This window comes from Hypanus sabinus, chromosome 3 (assembly GCF_030144855.1).
Source record: "Hypanus sabinus isolate sHypSab1 chromosome 3, sHypSab1.hap1, whole genome shotgun sequence".
Classification (NCBI taxonomy): Eukaryota; Metazoa; Chordata; class Chondrichthyes; order Myliobatiformes; family Dasyatidae; genus Hypanus; species Hypanus sabinus.
The window spans coordinates 93,919,918-93,941,584 of record NC_082708.1 but is presented as its reverse complement, the minus strand read 5'-3'; the positions used below and the strand labels follow the sequence as shown (position 1 = coordinate 93,941,584).

Here is a 21,667-nt window from a genome sequence, read left to right as displayed (position 1 = left end):
GGGACTTACAGTCTGTAGTTCAATCAAGTGAGCTCACGCTCTGCTGTTGCAGAGTAAAATCCAGGAGAGAAATGAGAGCACAAGCTACCATGAGGGTAAGTTCAGAGACGAGACAAGGGACCATGATCGACTACATTTCTCACCGCTTAAGGCATAGAGGAAGGTTGAAACATCAAGGCAAATGCAGAGAAGATTGAGGGGCTTTCAAGGAAGCTGCTGGGTTTGAACTGGAAGGGCCATTGGATGGAGTCGCTTCCCTGGGAGGGGCTGCTGGGTCCTGATGCTCTCGAAGATGTTATGAGATTATAGATTGGACTAGCTGTTGTTCATATTGGCCTCTTTCAGTTCTACCACTTTTCCGTGTTCCTGCCAATTCTTTCTTGTTGCTGATTGGCTGGCTGGGGGTTAGGGGTTTGATGCTCTTATCGTTGTTTCTCCACGTGAATGATCTGTTAGTGTTTGCATGAAGCAGGGGTTGGGGTTTGGGGTTTGCAAGTTCTTGTTTCTTTTCTTTTCATGTGGAGAGGATTGGTGTCTCTCCTTCAACTACTTCTGTATCCTACGGCTATATGGAGATGGCGAATCTCAGAGTTGTATTCTGCGTACATACATCGTTAAGAAAATGAACCTTTGAACTTATATCTGCCTCATTTGAGCAAGGGGAACATACACTCAGTGGCCTCTTTACCCATGTACATCTGCTCGATAATCAGCCAATCATGTGACAGCAACTCAATACATAAAAGCATATAGACATGGTCAAGAGGTTCAGTGTTTGTTCAGACCAAACATGAGAATGGGGAAGAAATGTGATCTTAGTGACTTTGACTGTGGAATAGTCTTCATGACATCATAGTGGTTAGTGCAACACTGTTAGAGCTAAGAGCATTCTGCAGTTCAGAGCTCAGAGTTCAATTCCGAGGCCATTCTGTAGGGTGGTTTCTTGTGCAATGTGTAGATTTTCCCCGGGTGCTCTGGTTTTCTCCCACAGTCCAAAGCTGTATGGGTTAAGTTTACTGGTTATTGTTAATTGATTAGGTTAGGGTTAAACAGGGTCGAGGGGTTGCTGGGATGGATGGCTCGAAGGCCTGGAATGATTATTCCGCGCTGCATCATTAAAGAATGGTAATGGGTGCCTGACGGGGTGGTTTGAGTATCTCCTGGGATTTTCTTGCACAACAGTCTCGAAAGTTTACAAAAAAAGTGCAAAAAACAAAAATAGCTTCCAGTTAGCAGCAGTTCTGTAGATTTAAAAACCTTGTTAATGAGAGAAGTCAGAGGAGAATGGTTGGACTGGTTCAAGCTGACAGGAAGGCAAAAGCAACTCAACTCAGTAACAGCAGGATCTGGAGCAGCTGGAAAGGTGGGCCAAGAAATGACAGATGGAATTCAATGCGAGGACTTGCCCTTTTTGTAGGACCAATCAGGGTTGTCGGGCACTGAGGAGTGCTGTAGAACAAAGGGATCTGGGAATACAGGTTCATAATTCAGCGATAGAGGCTTCACAGGAAGATAGGGTCATAAAAATGCATTTGGCAGATTGGACTTTATAAATCAAAGTACTGAATACACAAAATCCAAACAACACACACACAAATGCTGGAGGAACTCAGCAGGCTAGGCAGCATCTATGAAAAAAGAGTACAGTCGACTTTTCCAGCTGAAACCCTTCAGCAAGACTGGAGTCAGTGTTAAAAGGTGGGGGTGGGGTAGGGGAGAGAGAAACACCAGGTGATAGGTGAAACCGGGAGGGGGAGGGGTGAAGTAAAGAGCTGGGAAGTTGATTGTGAAAGAGATACAGGGCTGGATAAGGGGGAATCTAACAGGAGAGGACAGAAGGCCATGGAAGAGAGTAAAGTGGGAGGAGCACCAGAGGGAGTGATGGGCAGGCAAGGAGATAAGGTGAGAGAGGGGGAAAAGGGATGGGGCAAGCATTACTGGAAATTCAAGAAATCGATGTTCATGCCATCAGGTTGGAGGCTACCAAGAAGAAATACAAGGTGTTGCTCCTCCGAACCTGTGTGTGGCCTCATCGTGACAGTAGAAGAAGCCATGGATCAACATGTCGGAATGGGAATGGGAAGTAGAATAAAAATGGGTGGCCACTGGGAGATCCTGCTTAGTCAGGCAGACAGAGTGTTGATGCTCAACAAAGTGGTCTCCCAATCTGTGTCAGATCTCCCCCTTCCATTTTCTACTTTCTGCAGGGATCACTCCCAACATGACTCTCTTGTCCATTTGTCCCTCCCCACTGATCTCCTTCCTGGCACTTATCTCTGCAAGTGAAACAAGTGCTACACGTGTCCCTACACCTCCCTTGCTACCATCAAGACCCCAAACAGTCTTTCCAGGTGAGGAGACAGTTTACTTGAGTCTGTTGGGGTCAACTACCTCATCCGGTGCTCCTGGTGTGGTCTCCTGTATATTGGTGAGACCCGACATACATTGGGAGACCACTTCGCCGAGCATCTACACTCCATCTGCCAGAAGAAGTGGGATATCGCAGTGGCCATTCCACTTCCCATTCCGACATGCCAATCCATAGCCTCCTCTACTGTCACAATGAGGCCCCAGTCAGGTTGGGGCAACAACACCGTATATTCCACTTGGGCAACCTCCAACCTGATGGCATGAACGTTGATTTCTCGAACTTCTGGTAATGCCTCCCCACCTCCCCCCTTCACCATTCTCCATCCCCATTTCCCTCTCTCACCTCATTGCCTCCCTCTGGTGCTCCCCCCTTTCTTTCTTCCATGCTCTTCTGTCCTCTGCTATGACCTTCTCCAGCTCTGTACCTCTTCCACTAATCAACTTCCCAACTCTTTACTTCATCCCATCCCTCCCAGTTTTACTTATCACGTTGTGTTTCTCTCTCCCCTCCCACCACCTTTTACATCTACTCATCTTTTTTTCTCCAGTCCTGCTGAAGGGTTTTGGTGAAAGGTTTTGCCCCAAACATCAACTGTTCTCTTTCCCCATAGATGCTGTCTGGCCTGCTGAGTTCCTCCACCATTTTATGTGTTTACTGAGTACAGAAGATGGAATCACAAACAAAAGAAAATCTGCAGATGCTGGAAATCCAAGCAACACACACAAAATGCTGGTGGAACTCAGCAGACCAGGCAGCATCTATGGGAAAGAGTAATGTTGAAGACATTAACGTATGACATTGGTGAGGCATAATTTAGAATACTGTATACAATTTTGGTCACCTATCTACAGGAAAGATGTAAATAATGTTGAAAAAGTGCACAGAAAATTAACTAGGATGTTGCTGAGTCTGGAGGACATGAGTTATAAGGAGAGATTGAATTGGTTAGGACTTTATTCCTTGGAATGTAGAAGATTGAAGGGAAATTTGATAGAAGTATATAAAATTATGAGGGGTATTGATAGGGGAAATGCAAGCAAGCTTTTTCTACTGAGGTTAGGTGGGATTACAAGTAGAGGTCATGATTTGTGTGAATGGTGAACAATTTAAAGGGAGCATGAGGGGTCTCTTCTTCACTCAGAGGGTCATGAGAGTGTGGATGAGCTGCCAGCACGAGTAGTGAATGCAAGCTGAATTTCAATGTTTAAGAAAAGTTTGGATGGATATATTGATGGGAGGGGTATGGTCTGGATGCAGGTTGATGTGACTAGAAAGTTTAAATGGTTCGGCATGCACTAGATGGGCCGAAGAGTCTGGTTCTGTGCTGTACTTTTCTGTGACTAACTCTATAACCACATGTTACAAGAGTGATGTGCAGAAGAGCTGTTCTGAACAGATAACATGTTGAACCTTGAAGTAGATGAGCTACATGGCAGGAGCAGACCACATGTTCCTCTCCAGTAGCTAATGAAGTGGTGACTGACTATCAAAATGATTCTATTCAGTTTTCACAGTCTTCCACTAGCACTTCTACTATCATCATTACAATGATTGCACTGGTCACAGATGGAGGACAACCTGAACGAGTTGCAGAATGAGACAAGAGATTGATTTAAAAGATTTATGCTCATTGTCACGTTCACCTTCAAACAAGACAATATATAACTTGACAAAGGAGATTTTCCTCCACACCTGCTCTCCAGATACTAGTTGCTGAACATCTGCAGGTTACATTTTTGGATTCATTCTTTTAGATTATAAACTATTGGAGACAATGATCAAAATTATGCATTTATCACTTTGGTGAAGTGTAGTACACAATTGTATTGAATATGCTGTCTTCATTCCTTTGTATGTTCAGAAGAGGCAAGAAAGGGGGTTCAACTATTACCATCAAGTGTACCTGCAAACTGCTTGTCACCATTTCCTCGGTTACCAAATTTTGTCACCAGTTTCCCATTAGGCTGGAAAATGAAGACGCAGCAAGCCTTGTTGTCCACCACAATTATATGGCCATTGCGATCCACTGCTACACCTTTCGGTCCCAAAAGCTTCCCAGAGCCTAGTTTGGTCTGTTGAGATAGAACATAATTTCAAATATTTTAGTTTTCATTGTATTCTCAGACAAATGGAGTTTCCTGCAATGCCTCTGTTCTGTATTTAAAATAAACGTGAGTACATGCTGCATTAACTGATGCTGATGTGTAGATCTGGTCTACAGAATCTAATCGTGTATCCCATGCTGGCTTGACCAGATTAAAGAGTTGCAGGGATTTAAAGACATTTTACTGTCCTGAGATGTTAATGTGCTATTGTTTCTTTCCATATTTAAAAAAAAATTGCTAAAATACATCTAGAAATTGAATTGTATGGTATACGATTTCCATCACTGTACAACCGTAAAATTGACTTAACCTGAACCTGCAAAAAATCAACTTGGAATTGCACCACGATAACTGGAAGATCTGACTAGACACTTTAGATTAGAATTCACAATAGCGTGTATCCAGATGAAAAATGTCAACCCTTTATTCCTCCCCAAAGATGCTGCCTGATAGCTGAGATCCTCCAGCATTTTGAGTGTTGCTCTGGATTTCCAGCATCTCGTGTAAATATTAGATAAGCTGTGTTTACTCTCGGTAGAATATTGAAGGGTGATGTTACTAAGTTCTACAAAATTATGAGGTACACTGACAGGACAAATAAATTATTTTTCCCAGGGCTTGGGAGTCTAGAAACAGATTGCAAGAGGGGAGAAATTAAAAAGAACTCTCCCACACACATAATAGTGACTATCTGGACAAGCTGCAAGAGATGACAGTGGAGGCAGACACAGGAAGTTAGTCGCCACAAGGCTACAGGAGACAGATAAATGGACTGAAGGAGGAAAGTCAGATAGTGGAGAGCACCCTTGTGGCAGCCCCCCTCAACATTAATTACTATATTTTGACTATTGTTGGTTGGGGGGTGGGGGAGAACCTACCTGGGGAAGCAATGGTGGCCGTGCCTCTGGCACTGAGTCTGACCCTGTGGCTCAGAAGGGTAGGGACCTGAAAAGGATGGCAGCAGTAATAGGGGGCTCTATAGTCATGGGGACAGATAGCTAGGAAAGTGCAACAGTAAAATAAAACCATTACAGGAATAATATATTTCCTTTCAAATAGTAGCCAAGATGTAGGATTAAGATTGCAAAGGGAGCTGGAAAAGGGTAATGGCACAAGTGTAATGGGGGACTTCAATATGCAATGGGATTGGGAAGGTCAGTTTGGTGTCGGACCTCAAGAGAGGGAATTTGTTGAATGCCTATGAGATGGCTTTTTAGAGTAGCCTGTGCTTGAGCCTACTGGGTGTTGTGTAATAACCTAGATCTTAATAGGGAGCTTAACGTAAAGGAAACCTTAGGAACCAGAGATCATAATATAATTTAATTCAAACTGCAATTTGAGAGGAAGAAGTTTAACTCACATGTATCAGTATCATAATGGAATGAAGGGAATTACTGAGGCATGAGAGAGGAGCTTGCCCAGGTGGTTTGCAGGAGGATACTGGCGGTGATGACCACAGAGCAGAGATGACTACATTTTCTGGGCATAGTTCACAAGGCACAGGAACTTCTTCCCACAGAGGAAGAAGTTTTCAAGTGGCAGCAGTAGGGAACCATGGCTGTCAAAGGAAGTTAAGGACTGCATAAAGTGGGTAGGAAGTTGGATGATTGGGAAACTTTTAAAAGAAAACTATAAGAAGGGAAAAGATAAATTATGAGGGCAGATTAGCCAACTATATAAACCATGATACTAAAAGATTTTTCAGTTATTAAAAGAGAAAAATGGAGGTGAGAGTTGATATTGAACCACTGGAAAATGATTTTGGTGAGGTAGTAATGGGGAATGATAGATGAACTTAATGAGAACTTTGCATCATTCTTCACTTTGGAAGACACTAGCAGTGTGCCAGAGGTCTGTGAGTGTCAGGGAGCAGGAGTGAGTGCCATTGCTATTACAAAAGAAAAAGTGCTAGGCAAACTGAAAGGTGGATAAGTCATCTGGACAAGTTAGACTAGGCAAAAATGAGGTGCCAGAGGACTGGACATTAGCTAATGTTGTTTTGTTGTTTAAGAAAGGCTCTAAGTATAAGCCAGGAAATTATAGGCAGTGTTCCTGACATCAGCAGTGGGAAAGTTACTGGAAGGAATCATAAAGGACTGAACATAGGAGTACTTGGATAAACAGAGACAGATCAGAGGTAGTTTTTTTTTTGTGGAAGCTACCAGAAATATTGATGTAAGCAAAGCAGTGCAGGTTGTCTACATGGACTTTAGCAAGGCTTTTGACAAGGTTCTGCATGAGAGGCTGTTCAAGAAGGTTCAGTCGCTCAGCAATCAAGATGAGATAGTAAATTGGATCAGACATTAGCTTTGCGAAACAAGCCAGAGAGTGGTAGTAGATGATTGCCTGTCTGACTGGAGGCCTGTGACTAGTGGAGTTTTGCAGATTCCATTGTTGTTTGTTATATACATCAACAGTCTGGATAATAAGGCAATAAACTCGCTCATTAAATTTGTGGATGACACCAAGATTCGTGATATAGTGGAGAGCGAGAAAGGCTGTCAAAGCTTGAAGCAGGATCTGGACCAGCGGGAATTTAATGTAGACAAGTGTAATGTGGTGCAATTTGGGAGGACCAACCAGGGTAGGTCTTGCATGGTAGGGCACTGAGGAGTGTGTTAGAACAGAAGGATCAGGGAATACAGGTCCATAATTCCTTGGAAGTGGGTGTTTCAGGTGGATAGGGCTGTAAAGACAGCTTTTGGCACACTGGCCTTCATAAGTTAAAGTATTGAGTACAGTGCTGGGATGTTATGTTGAAATTTTGCATTGGACATTGGTAAGGCCCAATTTAGAACATAGAAAATAGAACAATACAGGACAGTACAAGCCCTTTGGCCCACAATGTTGTGCCGACCCTTAAACCCTGCATCCCATATAACACCCCACCTTAAATTCCTCCATATACCTGTCTAGTAGTCTCTTAAACTTCACTAGTGTACCTGCCGCCGCCAGTGACTCAGGCAGTGCATTCCACGCACCAACCACTCTCTGAGTGAAAAACCTTCCTCTAATATCCCCCTTGAACTTCCCTCCCCTTACCTTAAAGCCATGTCCTCCTGTATTGAGCAGTGGTGCCCTGGGGAAGAGGCGCTGGCTGTCCACTCTATCTATTCCTCTTAATATCTTGTATACCTCTATCATTTCTCCTCTCATCCTCCTTCTCTCCAGAGAGTAAAGCCCTAGTTCCCTTAATCTCTGATCATAATCCATACTCTCTAAACCAGGCAGCATCCTGGTAAATCTCCTCTGTACCCTTTCCAATTCTTCCACATCCTTCTTATAGTGAGGCGACCAGAACTGGACACAGTACTCCAAGTGTGGCCTAACCAGAGTTTTATACAACTACATCATTACTCCGCAACTCTTAAAACTCTATACCTCGACTTATGAAAGCTAACACTCCATAAGCTTTCTTAACTACCCTATCTACCTGTGAGGCAACTTTCAGGGATCTGTGGACATGTACCCCCAGATCCCTCTGCTCCTCCACACTGTGTATCCTGCCAAGTATCCTGCCATTTACTTTATACTCTGCCTTGGAGTTTGTCCTTCCAAAGTGTACCACCTCACATTTCTCCGGGTTGAACTCCATCTGCAACTTCTCAGCCCACTTCTGCATCCTATCAATGTCTCACTGCAATCTTCGACAATCCTCTACACTATCCACAACACCACCAACATTTGTGTCGTTTGCAAACTTGCCAAACCACCCTTCTACCCCCTCATCCAGGTCATTAATAAAAATCACAAAAAGTAGAGGTCCCAGAACCGATCCTTGTGGGACACCACAAGTCAAAACCCTCCAATCAGAATGTACTCCCTGCACTATGACCCTCTGCTTTCTGCAGGCAAGCCAATTCTGAATCCAACTGGCAAAACTTCCCTGGATCCCATGCCTTCTGACTTTCTGAATAAACCTTGTCAAATACCCTACTAAAATCCATGTAGATCACATCCACTGCACTACCCTCATCTATATGACTGGTCACCTCCTCAAAGAACTCTATCAGGCTTGTTAGACATGATCTGCCCTTCACAAAGCCATGCTGACTATCCCTGATCAGACCATGATTCTCTAAATGCCCATAGATTCTATCTCACTTCCCACCACAGACGTAAGGCTCATTGGTCTATAGTTACCCGGACTATCCCTACTACCTTTTTTGAACAAGGGGACAACATTCGCCTCCCTCCAATGCTCCATTGGACAACAAGGACATAAAGATCCTAGCCAGAGGCTCAGCAATCTCTTCCCTCGCCTCGTGGAGCAGCCTGGGGAATATTCTGTCAGGTCCCAGGGACTTATCCATCCTAATGTATTTTAACAACTCCAACACCTCTTCTCCCTTAATATGCACATGCTCCAGAACACCAACCAAGTTCCCCCTCATTGATGAATACCAAAGAGAAGTATTCATTGAGGACCTCGCTCACTTCCACAGCCTCCAGGCACATCTTCCCACCTTTATCTCTAATCGGTCCTACCTTCTCTCCTATCATCCTTTTGTTCTTCACAAAATTGAAGAATGCCTTGGGGTTTTCCTTTACCCTACTCGCCAAGGCCTTCTCATGACTCCTTCCTGCGCTCCTTTCTTGCTACCCTACATTCCTCAATAGACTCATCTGATCCTTGCTTCCTAGACCTCACATATGCTGCCTTCTTCCATCTGACTAGATTCTCCACCTCACTTGTCACCCCATGGTTCCTTCATCCTACCATTCTCTATCTTCCTCACCGGGACAAATTTATCCCTAACATCCTACAAGGGATTCCTAAACATCGACCACATGTCCATAGTACATTTTCCTACAAAAACATCATCCCAATTCACACCCGCATATTCTAGCCTTATAGCCTCATAATTTGCCCTTTCCCAATTAAAAATTTTCCTTTCCCCTCTGATTGTACCCTTTTCCAGGATAATGTTAAAGTCCAGGGAACGGTGGTCACTGTCCCTCAGATGCTCACCCACTGAGAGATCAGTGACCTGACCCGGATCGTTAACTAATACTAGATTTAGTATGGCATTCTCCCAGTCAGCCTGTCAACATACTGTGACAGGAACTTGTCTTGAACACACTTAACAAACTCTGCCCCGTCTAAACCATTGGAACTAATCAGGAGTCAATCAATATTAGGGAAGTTAAAGTCACCCATGATAACAACCCTGTTAATTTTGCACCTTTCTAAAATCTGCCTCCCAGTCTGCTCCTCGGTATCTCTGCTGCTACCAGGGGGCCTATTGAGTACTCTCAATAGAGTAACTGCTCCCTTCCTGGTCCTGACTTCTACCCATACTGACTCAAAAGTGGATCCTGCTATATTACCCACCCTTTCTGTAGCTGTAATAGTATCCCTGACCAGTAATGCCACCCCTCCTCCCTTCCTCCCCCCCCCCCCCCATCACTTTTAAAGCACTGAAATTCAGGAATATTGAGAATCCATTCCTGCCCTGGTGCCAGCCAAGTCTCTGTAATGGCCACTACATCATAATTCCATGTAAGTAATTTGGAGTATTGTGTTCACTTTTGGTCACCTACCTACAGGAAAGATGTAAATAAGGTTTAAAAAGTGCAAAGAAAAATTACAAGGGTGTTGCTGGGATTTGAAGACCTGAGTTATAGTTTTGACTTTTATTCCCTAGAACATAGAAGACTGAAGAAAGTTTTGATAGACGAATACAAAATAATGAGGTGTTGGGTGAGTCCACAACTAGAGGTCATGGGTTAAGTGTGAAAGGTAAAATGTTTAAAGGGAACATGAAGGGAAACTTCTTCACTCAGAAGGTGATGAGCGTGTGCAATAAGCTGCCAGCACAAGTGACACAGGTTCAATTTGAACATTTGGAAGACATTTGGATAGGTACTGGATGGAGGGCTATGATCTGTGTGCACATCAATGAGTTTAGACTGATTCAACACAGACTAGACGGGCTGAAGGACCTGTTTCTGTAGTGTGGTGTTCTATAAAACAGAGGTTAAATCCAGGTAGGGCGCTGTGCAGTATTGAAGAACAGAAGGATCTTAGAGTACAAGTGCAGCATGCACTAAAAGGGCAGTCACAGGAAGACAGAGTGCTAAACTTCATCAGCCAAGGCACTGAGTATAAAAACTGCAATGCCATGGTTTGGTTGTATAGGACCTACAGAGAAAAATTAAGTAGGTTAGGACTTTATTCCCTGGAATGTAGAAGAATGAGGGGATATTTCATAGAGGTATATAAAATTATGATGGGTATAGATAGAGTTAATGCAAGCAGGCTTTTTCCACTGAGGCTAGGGGAGAAAAAATACAGAGGACATGGGTTAAGGGTGAAAGAGGAAAGCTTAAAGGGAACATTGGGGGGGCTTCTTCACAGAGAGTGGTGGGATTGTGGAATGAGCTGCCAGATGAAGTGGTAAATGCGGGTTCCCTTTTAACATTTTAGAAAAACTTGGACAGGTACATGGATGAGAGGTGTATGGAGGGACATGGGCCAGGTGCCGATCAGAAGGACTGGGCAGAAAAATGGTTCAGCACAGCCAAGAAGGGCCAAAAGGCCTGTTTCTGTGCTGTAATGTTCTATGGTTCTATGGACTCTGGTGAGGCTGCACTTGGAGTCTATTGTGATGTTCTGGGAGGGGGCGTGGTCAACAGCCCACCCCTGCATTTCTAATGACCAGCATTGTTTATTGTTCTTGTGTTAAAATGCTTTTGTGGGATTATGGTGGGAAGTTCTGGTTCGTTTATTGTTACATTTTAGTTTGGGTTATATAGTTATTTGCTTGTGTACTTGTGGGTCACGCTAACTGTAACCAGGGTTTGTGATGGTCACCTCCCCCGTCGGTGTGAGACTGGTTGGGTTCACTCTCTGGGTCATGGTGCCTGGTCTGTTTTGTGTCTATCACAGACTAGGCTCTGCCTTCCGATCGTCATGTGTCCCAAAGGAAACTACACTTGATCTTAGTCAAAAGGCCGAGAAGTGAGGGTATCCAGAAAGCAAGGCAGGGGCAGAGGGAACTGCGTAAACTCCAGACAGAGTTGCAGCAACTCCTTCTGCAGTTGAGGGGTGGATGTCAGGGAGGAACTGCAGGAGGTGAAGGGCCCGCAGGCCCAGCACTTTGCCGCCGAATCCAAGATCATCTTCCGATCAAGGGTCCGAACCGTGGAGCAGGACAAAAGGTGCACAGGGGGAGCTCTGTGATCCACAACCTTAAGGAAGAGGACGGCTCAGTCGCGTCCTCACAGACAGACATACTGAGGAGAGAAAAGGCCACAGACTCCTCAGCCTCCCGCAACTTCCTGTCAACTATCAGGCAGGTCTTAGACGACGGGAAGCAGCCACTGACCCTGGACGAGCCGACTGGCTCCATCCGTTCCTTTGAGTCGGGTAAGACTCCCGGAGGCGACGGGAGAGTCTGGATCAGCCACTGACCCTGGACGAGCGGACTGGCTCCGTCCGTTCCTTTGAGTCGGGTAAGACTCCCGGAGGCGATGGCTTACCGGTCGAGTTGTATTCGGCTCTGTGGAACCGGATGGGCCCCAACCTGCTGGAAGTGAACAATGCTACGCTTCTGGTGGGCAGCATGTCAGAATCCATGAGGAAGGGCATCATCACCCTCATCTACAAGCAGAAGGGGGAGAGGGAAGACATTAGAAAGTGGAGGCCCATTTCACTCCTGAATGTGGACTATGTTATGAATGTACCACAGCTCTGAGGGGCCGAAGGGGCGGGAGCAGCCCCCTCCTTCCGGAGAACCGCAAGAGCACTATTAATTCGGGTCTCGGACCCAGGCAAATGAAAGTCAATGTAACGGTTTTGGCCAGGGCTCTTAGAGACACTTGTGCTGAGGGCATGACCCTGCTACGTGACAGCTACCACGGATATGGACACACTCGGGTAATGTGGGGGTGGGGATTGCATCACCCTACTTTGATGGACATTTACAACTCTGCAAGTCAAAATAAAAGGGGACTGCAGAAGGCGGTACCCCAGAGAGACGCACCAGAAGGACTCGATCGCTCAACGCTCCCGTGATAGCTGGAAGCCAGTCAAAAGCCACGTGTGCTCCGTAACTTCTCTGCCTGGGGAGCAGGTGGCTGATAAAACCGGGAAGGACCCGAACTAATAAGAGGGAAACAACGCTCCCCTGATTCAACGGTGTTGCTTCGTCAAAGACCCGGGCAAGTTTTTCCCGTTTCTCCTCACTCTCTCTGAAACACGTGAAACCCAGCGATTTCCCAAAAAGACTGAAGCCTGCAGACTTCTGAGTGACTTCTATATTTCCAACGGACAATATATTATCCCCCTAGACAACAGTCGAGATTATTTTCTTAATGATGATTATTGCTATACCCGCGCTTTAGATTGAGTTTTGCCGATGTATATGTTCTGAATGTTTGTATTAAACTTACTTTTGTGCCCCCCTTTATGAATAAAACGTTCGGAAATAGTGCCATCAGACTCCAACGGACCTCTCTATCTTTGCTGGTGAGTTATCCAGTTACGGGATACGTAACAACTACAAGATCCTATCCAAGGCTATCGCCAAGAGGGTCAAGTCTGCACTGGAGCAGGTGATCCACCCGGACCAAACCTGTGCTGTACTGGGCAGTAAGATCTCAGACAGCTTCACGCTGCTGAGGGACACCATCGCCTACGTGCAGGACAGGGGGTTGAACACCTGCCTGGTCAGCTTGGACCAGGAGAAAGCCTTCGACAGGATTTTGCACACGTACATGGTGGATGTACTCTCCAAAATGGGATTTGGGGAGGGAATCTGGAATTGGATCAAACTGCTCTACACAGATATCTGTAGCGCAGTCCAGGTCAATGGGTGGGAAACAGACAGCTTCCCCATCAGGTCTGGAGTCAGGCAGGCTGCCCTCTCTCCCTTGTCTTGTTCGTGTGCTGCATAGAACCCTTTGCTGAAGCCATCAGGAGGAATGAGGGCATAAGAGGGGTGACGCTGCCAGGCAGTGGAGGGACTGGCACATTGCAGGAGTACATGCTGAGGGACGCACTCAAACCTGGTGCAGCCACTGCAAGATCCCGGTAGGAAAGGACCACAGTCTAGGGTTCTTCTCCCACGGGAGTTGAGGGGTAGGGGGGCGGGGTGTATACCCCTGAACAAGTGTACATAAATATGGAATAACAGAGTGCCACCTGGGTGGCAAAAGTGTGGGAATGTAAAGACTGTAATGGAAACATCTGTAAAGGACTGAGAGTCATTGAATGGTTTATTGTACATAATTTTATTTTTGAATAAAGTATATTTTGTTTAATAAAAAAAAATAAAACTTGCTGAGTTAAATAGCTTCCTCGTCTGTCATTATGGACCAAATGCTTGCAACATTGGCGTCAGCAGTGAGTTCGACAAGGAGAATGAAGAGCCACATTGGCAGACAGAGTGCCTTAAGATCTGGGGAATAAGATGAGGGATCGAGCATTATGCCTCCCCAGCACCCATAAGCAGGGCTCGTGAAGATGAGACCCGAGAGGGGAGGACCTGGGAACTGAGCATTGTGCCTCAGCAGGGAGCCCTGACGGAACAAGCGTGCCCAGCCTCCCCAGCCCAGGAGACAGAGTGGAGCGCATCGCTCACCTCCCTAGCGTTCCGCACTAGGGAACCCAAGACGGCGTAGCCATGGGAGGATGGGCACCATGTCAGATGCCGCCGGAGCAACAGGAAGATTAATGGCCCTTGATGATTTGTGCCTCAAGGTCTACCCTGAAGCTCCCCAAATACGACGGTACCAGCAGCCTGGAGCCATAGCTGGCGCAAGTCAAATTTGCTCCATGGCACAACAGGTCGAACCCCACGGAAATGGCAGTACAGCTTGCCCTGGCACTGGAGAGAAATGCCCTGCGGGCCCTCCTCGACCTAACACTGGTGGAGCAGCGTAACTACAGGGCCCTCATAGTGGCACCGGAGTGGCATTTCAAGAGGCCATGGGCAGTAGCAACGAGGGGAGAATTGTGCAGCAGACGGCGCTGTATGGGAGAAAACTTGGGGACGCTTGCAGCAGATCTTCGCCACTGTGTTCGGCATGGCTACCCCGAGTTCCCTCTCATGGCCCAGGTGGAGAGAACAGAAACCATCAAAGTGCTCCAGCGTTGTCTCGCATGCAGCGAGCCCAGGTTTGTGTCACTGAGGCGGAGGAGGAGGAGCCCGTGAGACAGTTCCAACCGGCGGCCACGAAACGACCTCTGCTCCTGGTGCGGTGGGGCTGGTCATTTGGCCCAGGACTGCCCACACTGGCAACACGCCACAGCTCAGGGTGGCCATCAGGAAACGCCAAGTGGGCAGCGCCACCCAAATCCTCCAGCAGAACCCCTCTGTTGTCGCCCCTCCGGGTGGGCCGTTTGGGTGAAAAGCAAGGCTTATACGTGGACTGTGTCGTGGAAGGTATCAGATGCCGTGCGTTGGTGGACTCGGAGTCAACCATCACTATCATCCATCCCGGTATTCTTCCCCCCCCCGGGTGGACATTGGCAGCTGTATTCGCCATATACAGCAGGCAGTGGAGTGAGAGGGTAGCAGAGTAAGAGGGCTTTGGCTCAAATAGGGATTCAGCAAAGAAGAGTCAATGGTCCTCTTCCACTAACACCTGTTGCTCTGATATGGCAGGTGAGCTCAGACCCGTGCCATGCTCCTCATGTGTCATGTGGAAGGCTGATGGTGTTCCTGAAGACTACACGTGCAAGAGGTTTGTCCAGCTGCAGCTCCTGATAGACTGCATGGCGGCACCGGAGCTGCGCATGGACTCACTATGGAGCATCCAAGATGCTGAGAGTGTTGTGGATAGCACAGTTAGTGGGTTAGTCACACTGTGCAGTTTAAGGATCTAAGGAAAGATAGGGAATGGGTGACCAACTGGAAGAGTAGTCGCAGGAAGGTAGTACAGAAGTCTCCTGCAGTCATCTCCCTCCAAAACAGATATACCGCTTTGGAATCTGCAGGATGGCTGATCAGGTGAAGGCAACAGTAGCCAGGATCATGGCACCTTGGGTGGCTCTGCTGCACATGAGGGCAAGAAAAGGAGTGGCAGAGATGTTGTGGTAGGGGATTCCATGGGAAGTGAATAGAGAGGAGCTTCCGTGGCTGCAAATGGAACTCCCGTATGGTGTGTTGCCTCCCGGATGCAAGGGTCAGAGATGATTTGGAGAGGCTGCAGGGCATTCTGAAAGGGGAGGGTGAGCAGCCATCTGCCATGGTACATGTAGGTACTAACGATGTAGGAAGAAAGCGGGATGAGGTCCTACAAGCTGAATTTGGGAGCTAGGAGGTAACTTAAAGAGTAGGACCTCAAAAGTAGTAATCTCAGGATTATTACCGATGCCATGTGCTAGCCAGAGTTGGAATGGCAGGATAGCTAGAATGAGTATGTGGCTTGAGCGGTGGTGCAGGAGGGAGGGTTTCAGATTCTTGGGGCATTGGAACCATTTCTGGGGGAAGTGGGACCAGTACCGTCCGGACAGTCTACATCTGGGCAGGGCCGGGATCAATGTCCTAGGGAGATTGTTTTTTAGTGATGTTGGAGAGCCTTTAAACTAATATGGCAGGGGGATGAGAACCCACACAGAAAAGAAGATAGAAGTGATGTAGAGACCAAAGCTAGAGTAAGTGAAGAAAAAAGTAAGAGTAGAGTGCATAAAAGTAAAAAGCAAGAATCACATAGGTCACAAGATTCTATAAGGACAATGAGAATAAGGACACATTATCTAAATACCCGTAGTATTAGAAACAAGGTTAGTGAACTTGTGGCACAGATCAGTACTAAGGCATATGATTTAGTGGCCATTACAGAAACCTGATTGCAAAGTGGAGATGACTGGGAATTAAATATCCAAGGGTATCAGGTAGTACGGAAAGATAGGCAGGAAGGGATAGGAGGTAGGGTGGTGCTCTTGATTAGGGATGAGATCAGGGCAATTGTGAAAGACGATGTAAGATCTATGGAGTAGAATGTTGAGTTCATCTGGGTAGAGATTAAGAATAGTAAAGGGAAAAAAAATCACTGGTGGGAGTTGTCTGTAGACCACTTAATAAAAATGTTGCAATGGCAGAGGTGATTAACCAAGAAATAACTGAGGCTTGTAACAATGAAATGACAGTTGTCATGGGGGATTTTAACTTCCATATAGATTGGGTGAGTCAGGTTGGTCAAGGACATCTTGAGGAGGACCTCATAGAATGCATCCATGATGGCTTTCTTGAGCAGCATGTTAGTGAACCTAGAAGGGAAAATACTATCTTAGATCTAGTCCTGTGCAATGAGACAGGTAAGTTTAATGATCTTGTAGTCAGGGATCCTCTTGGATCCTTCAGATGGAGGATGAAATAGATCTAAAACTAATGTATTATGCTTGAACAAGCGAGACTATAACAGGATGAGGGAGGAGTTGGCTAATGTGGATTAGAGCACAGGCTATTTGGTAGGACAGTTGAGGAACAGTGGAGTACATTCAAAGAGATTTTTCACAGTGCACAAAAGTATATTCCAGTCAAAAGTAAAAACAGTAAGTGTGGGGAGAGCCAGTCTGGGATAACTAAGGAAATAAAAGATAGTATCAAATTAAAAGCTCATGTGTACAAAGTTGCAAAGGGTAGTGGGAGACTGGAGGATTGAGAAAACTTTAAAAAGCAACTGAGAACAACTAAACAAGAAATAAAGAAAGGGAAGATAGAGTATGAAAGTAAATTAGCACAAAATATAAAAACAGATTGCAAAAGTTTTTATAATTATACAAAGCGGAAGAGAGTGGCCCCTTGGAAGATGAGAAGGGGAAATTGATATTGGGTGATAAGGAAATGGCTGAGGCATTGAACAACTATTTTGTGTCAGTCTTCATGGTGCAGGACACGTCTAATTTGCCAAAGAAGGATGTTATGGATGAAATGGGAAGTGAGGACCTCAGTAAGATCACTGTCACGAAAGAGACAGTAATGAGCAAACTAGAGGGCCTGAAGGTAGTTAAGTCCCCTGGTCCTGATGGGATGCATCCCAGGGTGCTGAAGGAATGGTGGAGGTTATAGTAGACGTGTGGGTAATCATTTATCAAAACTCCAGACTCTCGACAGGTCCCAGAGGATTGGAAGACAGCAAATGTCATGCTACTTTTTTAAAAAAGATATAGGCAAAATACAGGCAACTATAGGCCAGTTAGCTTAACAACTGTAGTCAGGAAAATGTCATTAAGGAAGAAATAGCGAAACATTTAGAAAGGAGTGGTTCCAATAGACAGACACAGCATAGATTCAGAAAGGGCAGGTCCTATTTGACAAACTTACTAAAGTCCTTTGAGGACATAATGAGTGCAGTGGATAGAGGGGAACAGGTGGATGTCGTATACTTGGATTTCCAGAAGGCATTCGATAAGGTGCTGCACAAGAAACATAAATAAGATATGAATGCACGGAGTCGGAGGAAGTGTATTGGCATGGATAGTGGATTGGTTAACCAATAGAAGGCAGAGTGTTGGTATAAATGGGTGTTTCTCCGGTTGGCAATCTCTGGTGAGTGGGGTGCTGCATGGGTCAGTGCTATTTACCATTTACATTGATGACTTGGACAAGGGGACTGAGTGTAGCGTAGCAAAGTTTGCTGATGACACTAAACTGAGTGGAAAAGTAAATTGTACAGAGGATGTGGAGTGTCTGCAGAGGGATTTAGATAGGTTAAGTGAATGGGTCAAAGTCTGGCAGATGGAATACAACGTTGGTAAATGTGAGATCATCCACTTCGGAAGGAATAAAAGAGCAGATTATTATTTAAATGGGGGAAAGATTGCAGCATGCTGTTGTGCAGAGGGACTTGGGAGTGCTTGTTCATGAATCGCAAAAAGCTGGCTTGCAGGCACAACAGGTTATCAAGAAAAGGGAAATGGAATGATGGCCTTCATTGCTAGAGGGATTGAACTCAAGAGCAGGGAGATCAGGGTACTGGTGAGGCCGCACCTGGAGTATTGTGTGCAGTTCTGGTGTCCAGACTTGAGGAAGGATATAATGGCTTTGGAGGCAGTGCAAAGGAGATTCACCAGGTTGATTCCAGGGATGAAGGGGTTAATCTATTTGGCGAGATTGAGTCGCCTGGGACTATACTCTCTGGAATTCAGAAGAATGAGAGGGGATCTTATAGAAACATACAAAATTTTGAAAGGGATAGATAAGATAGAAGTAGGAAAGTTGTTTCCATTGGTAGGTGAGACCGGAACTAGGGGACGTTGCCTCAAGATTCAGGGGAGAAGATTTAGGACAGAGATGAGAAGAAACTGCTTTTCCTAGAGAGTGGTGAATCTGTGGAATTATCTGCCCAGGGAAGCAGTTGAGGCTTCTTCATTAAATATATTTAAGATACAGTTAGATAGATTTTTACATAGTAGGGGAAATTAAGGGTTATGGGGAAAAGGCAGGTCGATGGAGCTGAGTTTATGGTCAGATCAGCCATGATCTTATTGAATGGCGGGCAGGCTTGATAGGCCGGATGGCCTACTCCTGCTCCTATTTCTTATGTTCTTATCTAAATAGCGATGATCGCTGGTGACTGTGCAGTGATGAGAGGGAAGAGGGGGCTGCACATCACAGTGGGGAGAAACACAGCAGATCACAAGGTGTGGCTCGTTGACATCCGAGAACCCTGTATCCTTGGCCTTGACCTGCTGTCCCATTGGGCAGTCCGTGTGGATGTGTTGGGGGCAACACTCTACCTCAGTGCTGAAGCCATGGCACTCCGGTAGGGCAGCTACAGGAAGCGGTCCCAGAGGGGGCAGCAACCACCACCGGGTTCACAGCGGCCCGCAGCAGTGCAGCAGACCCCACAGCGCCCTCCGCAACAGCAACAGTGACTGCACTTCAGCTGACTGCCAGTGACGACCTCCCCACCATGGACCAGCAAGCTGCGCAGCAAACAGGTGAGCGATTCTGTGCTGGCCCGGGTAAGGGAATGGCCGGAGTGGGAAAAGGTCTCCGCCCTGGATCCAGAGACCAAAGCCCTATACTCGGAGTGGGGAATGCTGGAGGTGCGTGACGGGTTGCTGTTCAGGTGCTGGTAATTGTCCGATGGTGACAGACTCTTGCAGCAGTGGTCCCCCAGGGGCTCTGCACCACGCTGTTGTGGTCAGTGCACAGGCTGGTGGGGGCCGGCCATTTCGGAGTTGCAAAGATGAAGTTTCAGGCTGCGTGAAAGCTTCTACTGGCCTGGGTGCAGGTGTTTGTGCACGGCTGCGATGCCTGTAAAGTCCCAGAAGGGACTGGGCCACCAGTCCAGAGTGGCAATGCAGCAGGACATGGTGGGGGCCTCGGTAAGTGTCTACTGCCCTTCCTGGAAGAAGGTACTATCCCCCAGGTGTGGAAGCCACTGGAAGGTGCTCGACCACATCTCCGATGTGGTATATCGGGTGCGGTTGCCTGAGTGACGGAAGGCAGTCATGTTGCACCGGGACCGACTGGCACCGTGTTAGCCCTTGGCCACCACTGACACAGCGAGACTGAAGGAAGGAAGTGACACTCTGAGTGGCAGTGACAACACCCACCAGAACTTTTGGACCTTGCTATGAACTCTGGGGTTGCCACAGATGGCTGACCCCTTAGGTGGGGGCAGTGTGACATTCTGGGTGGGGGTATGGTTGACAGCCCACCCCTGCATTTCTAATAACCAGTACTGTTTATTGTTCATGTTAAAATGCTTTTGTGGGATTATGGTGGGAAGTTCAGTTCGCTTATTGTTACATCTTAGCTTGGGTTATACATTTATTTGTTTGTGTATTTGTGGGTCACCCTGACTGTAACTGGGGCGTTTGATGATCACCTCCCTCGTCAGTGTGAGACTGGTTGGGCTATGGTGTCCGGTCTGCTTTGTGTCTATAACAATAAAACTGTTGTTGAGTGAAAGAGCTTCCTCGTCTGTCATTATGGACCAAATGCTCCAGTACTGTTTATTGTTCTTGTGTTAAAATGCTTTTGTGGGATTATGGTGGGAAGTTCAGTTCGCTTATTGTTACATCTTAGCTTGGGTTATACATTTATTTGTTTGTGTATTTGTGGGTCACCCTGACTGTAACTGGGGCGTTTGATGATCACCTCCCCCGTCAGTGTGAGACTGGTTGGGCTATGGTGTCCGGTCTGCTTTGTGTCTATAACAATAAAACTGTTGTTGAGTGAAAGAGCTTCCTCGTCTGTCATTATGGACCAAATGCTCCAGTACTGTTTATTGTTCTTGTGTTAAAATGCTTTTGTGGGATTATGGTGGGAAGTTCAGTTTGCTTATTGTTACATCTTAGCTTGGGTTATACATTTATTTGTTTGTGTATTTGTGGGTCACCCTGACTGTAACTGGGGCGTTTGATGATCACCTCCCCCGTCAATGTGAGACTGGTTGGGCTATGGTGTCCGGTCTGCTTTGTGTCTATAACAATAAAACTGTTGTTGAGTGAAAGAGCTTCCTCGTCTGTCATTATGGACCAAATGCTCGCCACAGTATTTAAGGTAGAGGTTGAATGATTCCTGATCGGTCAGGACATGATTGGACATGGGGAGAAGGCAAGTGATGGGGGCTGAGAGGAAAATTGGATCAGCCATGATGAAATGGCAGAGCAGATTCAATTGGGCCAAATGGTCTAATTCTGCTCCTATATCATATGGTCTTATCATGTTTCACAACAGGTAACTGAGGAATGATTTTTTTTCTGAACATGCCGGTGATTATAAACCTGATTCTGATTCTGACATTATTTTACAGGCTAAAAATATTTTAAACTGAAATGGTTTGACGAAATACAATTTAGAAAAAAGACACTTATTAACATTTGAACCTGTTTTTACCATTTAATAAAATCAACCCAAAATCTGATTGTATCATCAGTTCCATTGCTACTCTGACCTTTTAACCCTGTTTGTGATAGAAGTTGCAATTACATTGGACTTATGTATGTCTTAGAAGAGTGAATGGATCCACTGAGCCAGATCTCACAGACTAGGCTAGCTGCTCCAAACCTCTGTCATCCACACTTACTGGACAGCATAAAATGGATGCTACTTGAAGGTCTTCCACATCTGAGATACAAATTAGCAGTATGGTTGTATGCCATGCTGCAAATATGTTGCTCGAGAGCCTGTAAGGCTGGATTGGGACTCTTATCAGTTGTGAAACATGCATATCTTTTAACAGTTTTAAAAATCATTAAAATGAAGTAAACAATATTTGACCA

The 21,667-nt window shown here is 46.0% G+C and overlaps 1 protein-coding gene across 3 annotated transcripts in view; it reads right to left on the bottom strand.

Moving 5' to 3' along the window:
• trim2a (tripartite motif containing 2a) overlaps positions 1 to 21,667 on the bottom strand; it is a 274,531-nt gene that overhangs the window by 35,628 nt on the left and 217,236 nt on the right. For 2 of the 3 annotated variants that reach the window (XM_059964789.1, XM_059964791.1), the window contains one exon: positions 4,263 to 4,443. In XM_059964789.1, the coding sequence (XP_059820772.1) occupies positions 4,263 to 4,443 (181 nt within the window). The remainder of the gene's footprint in view (positions 1 to 4,262; positions 4,444 to 21,667) is intronic. The other variant, XM_059964790.1, reaches the window with a different exon arrangement.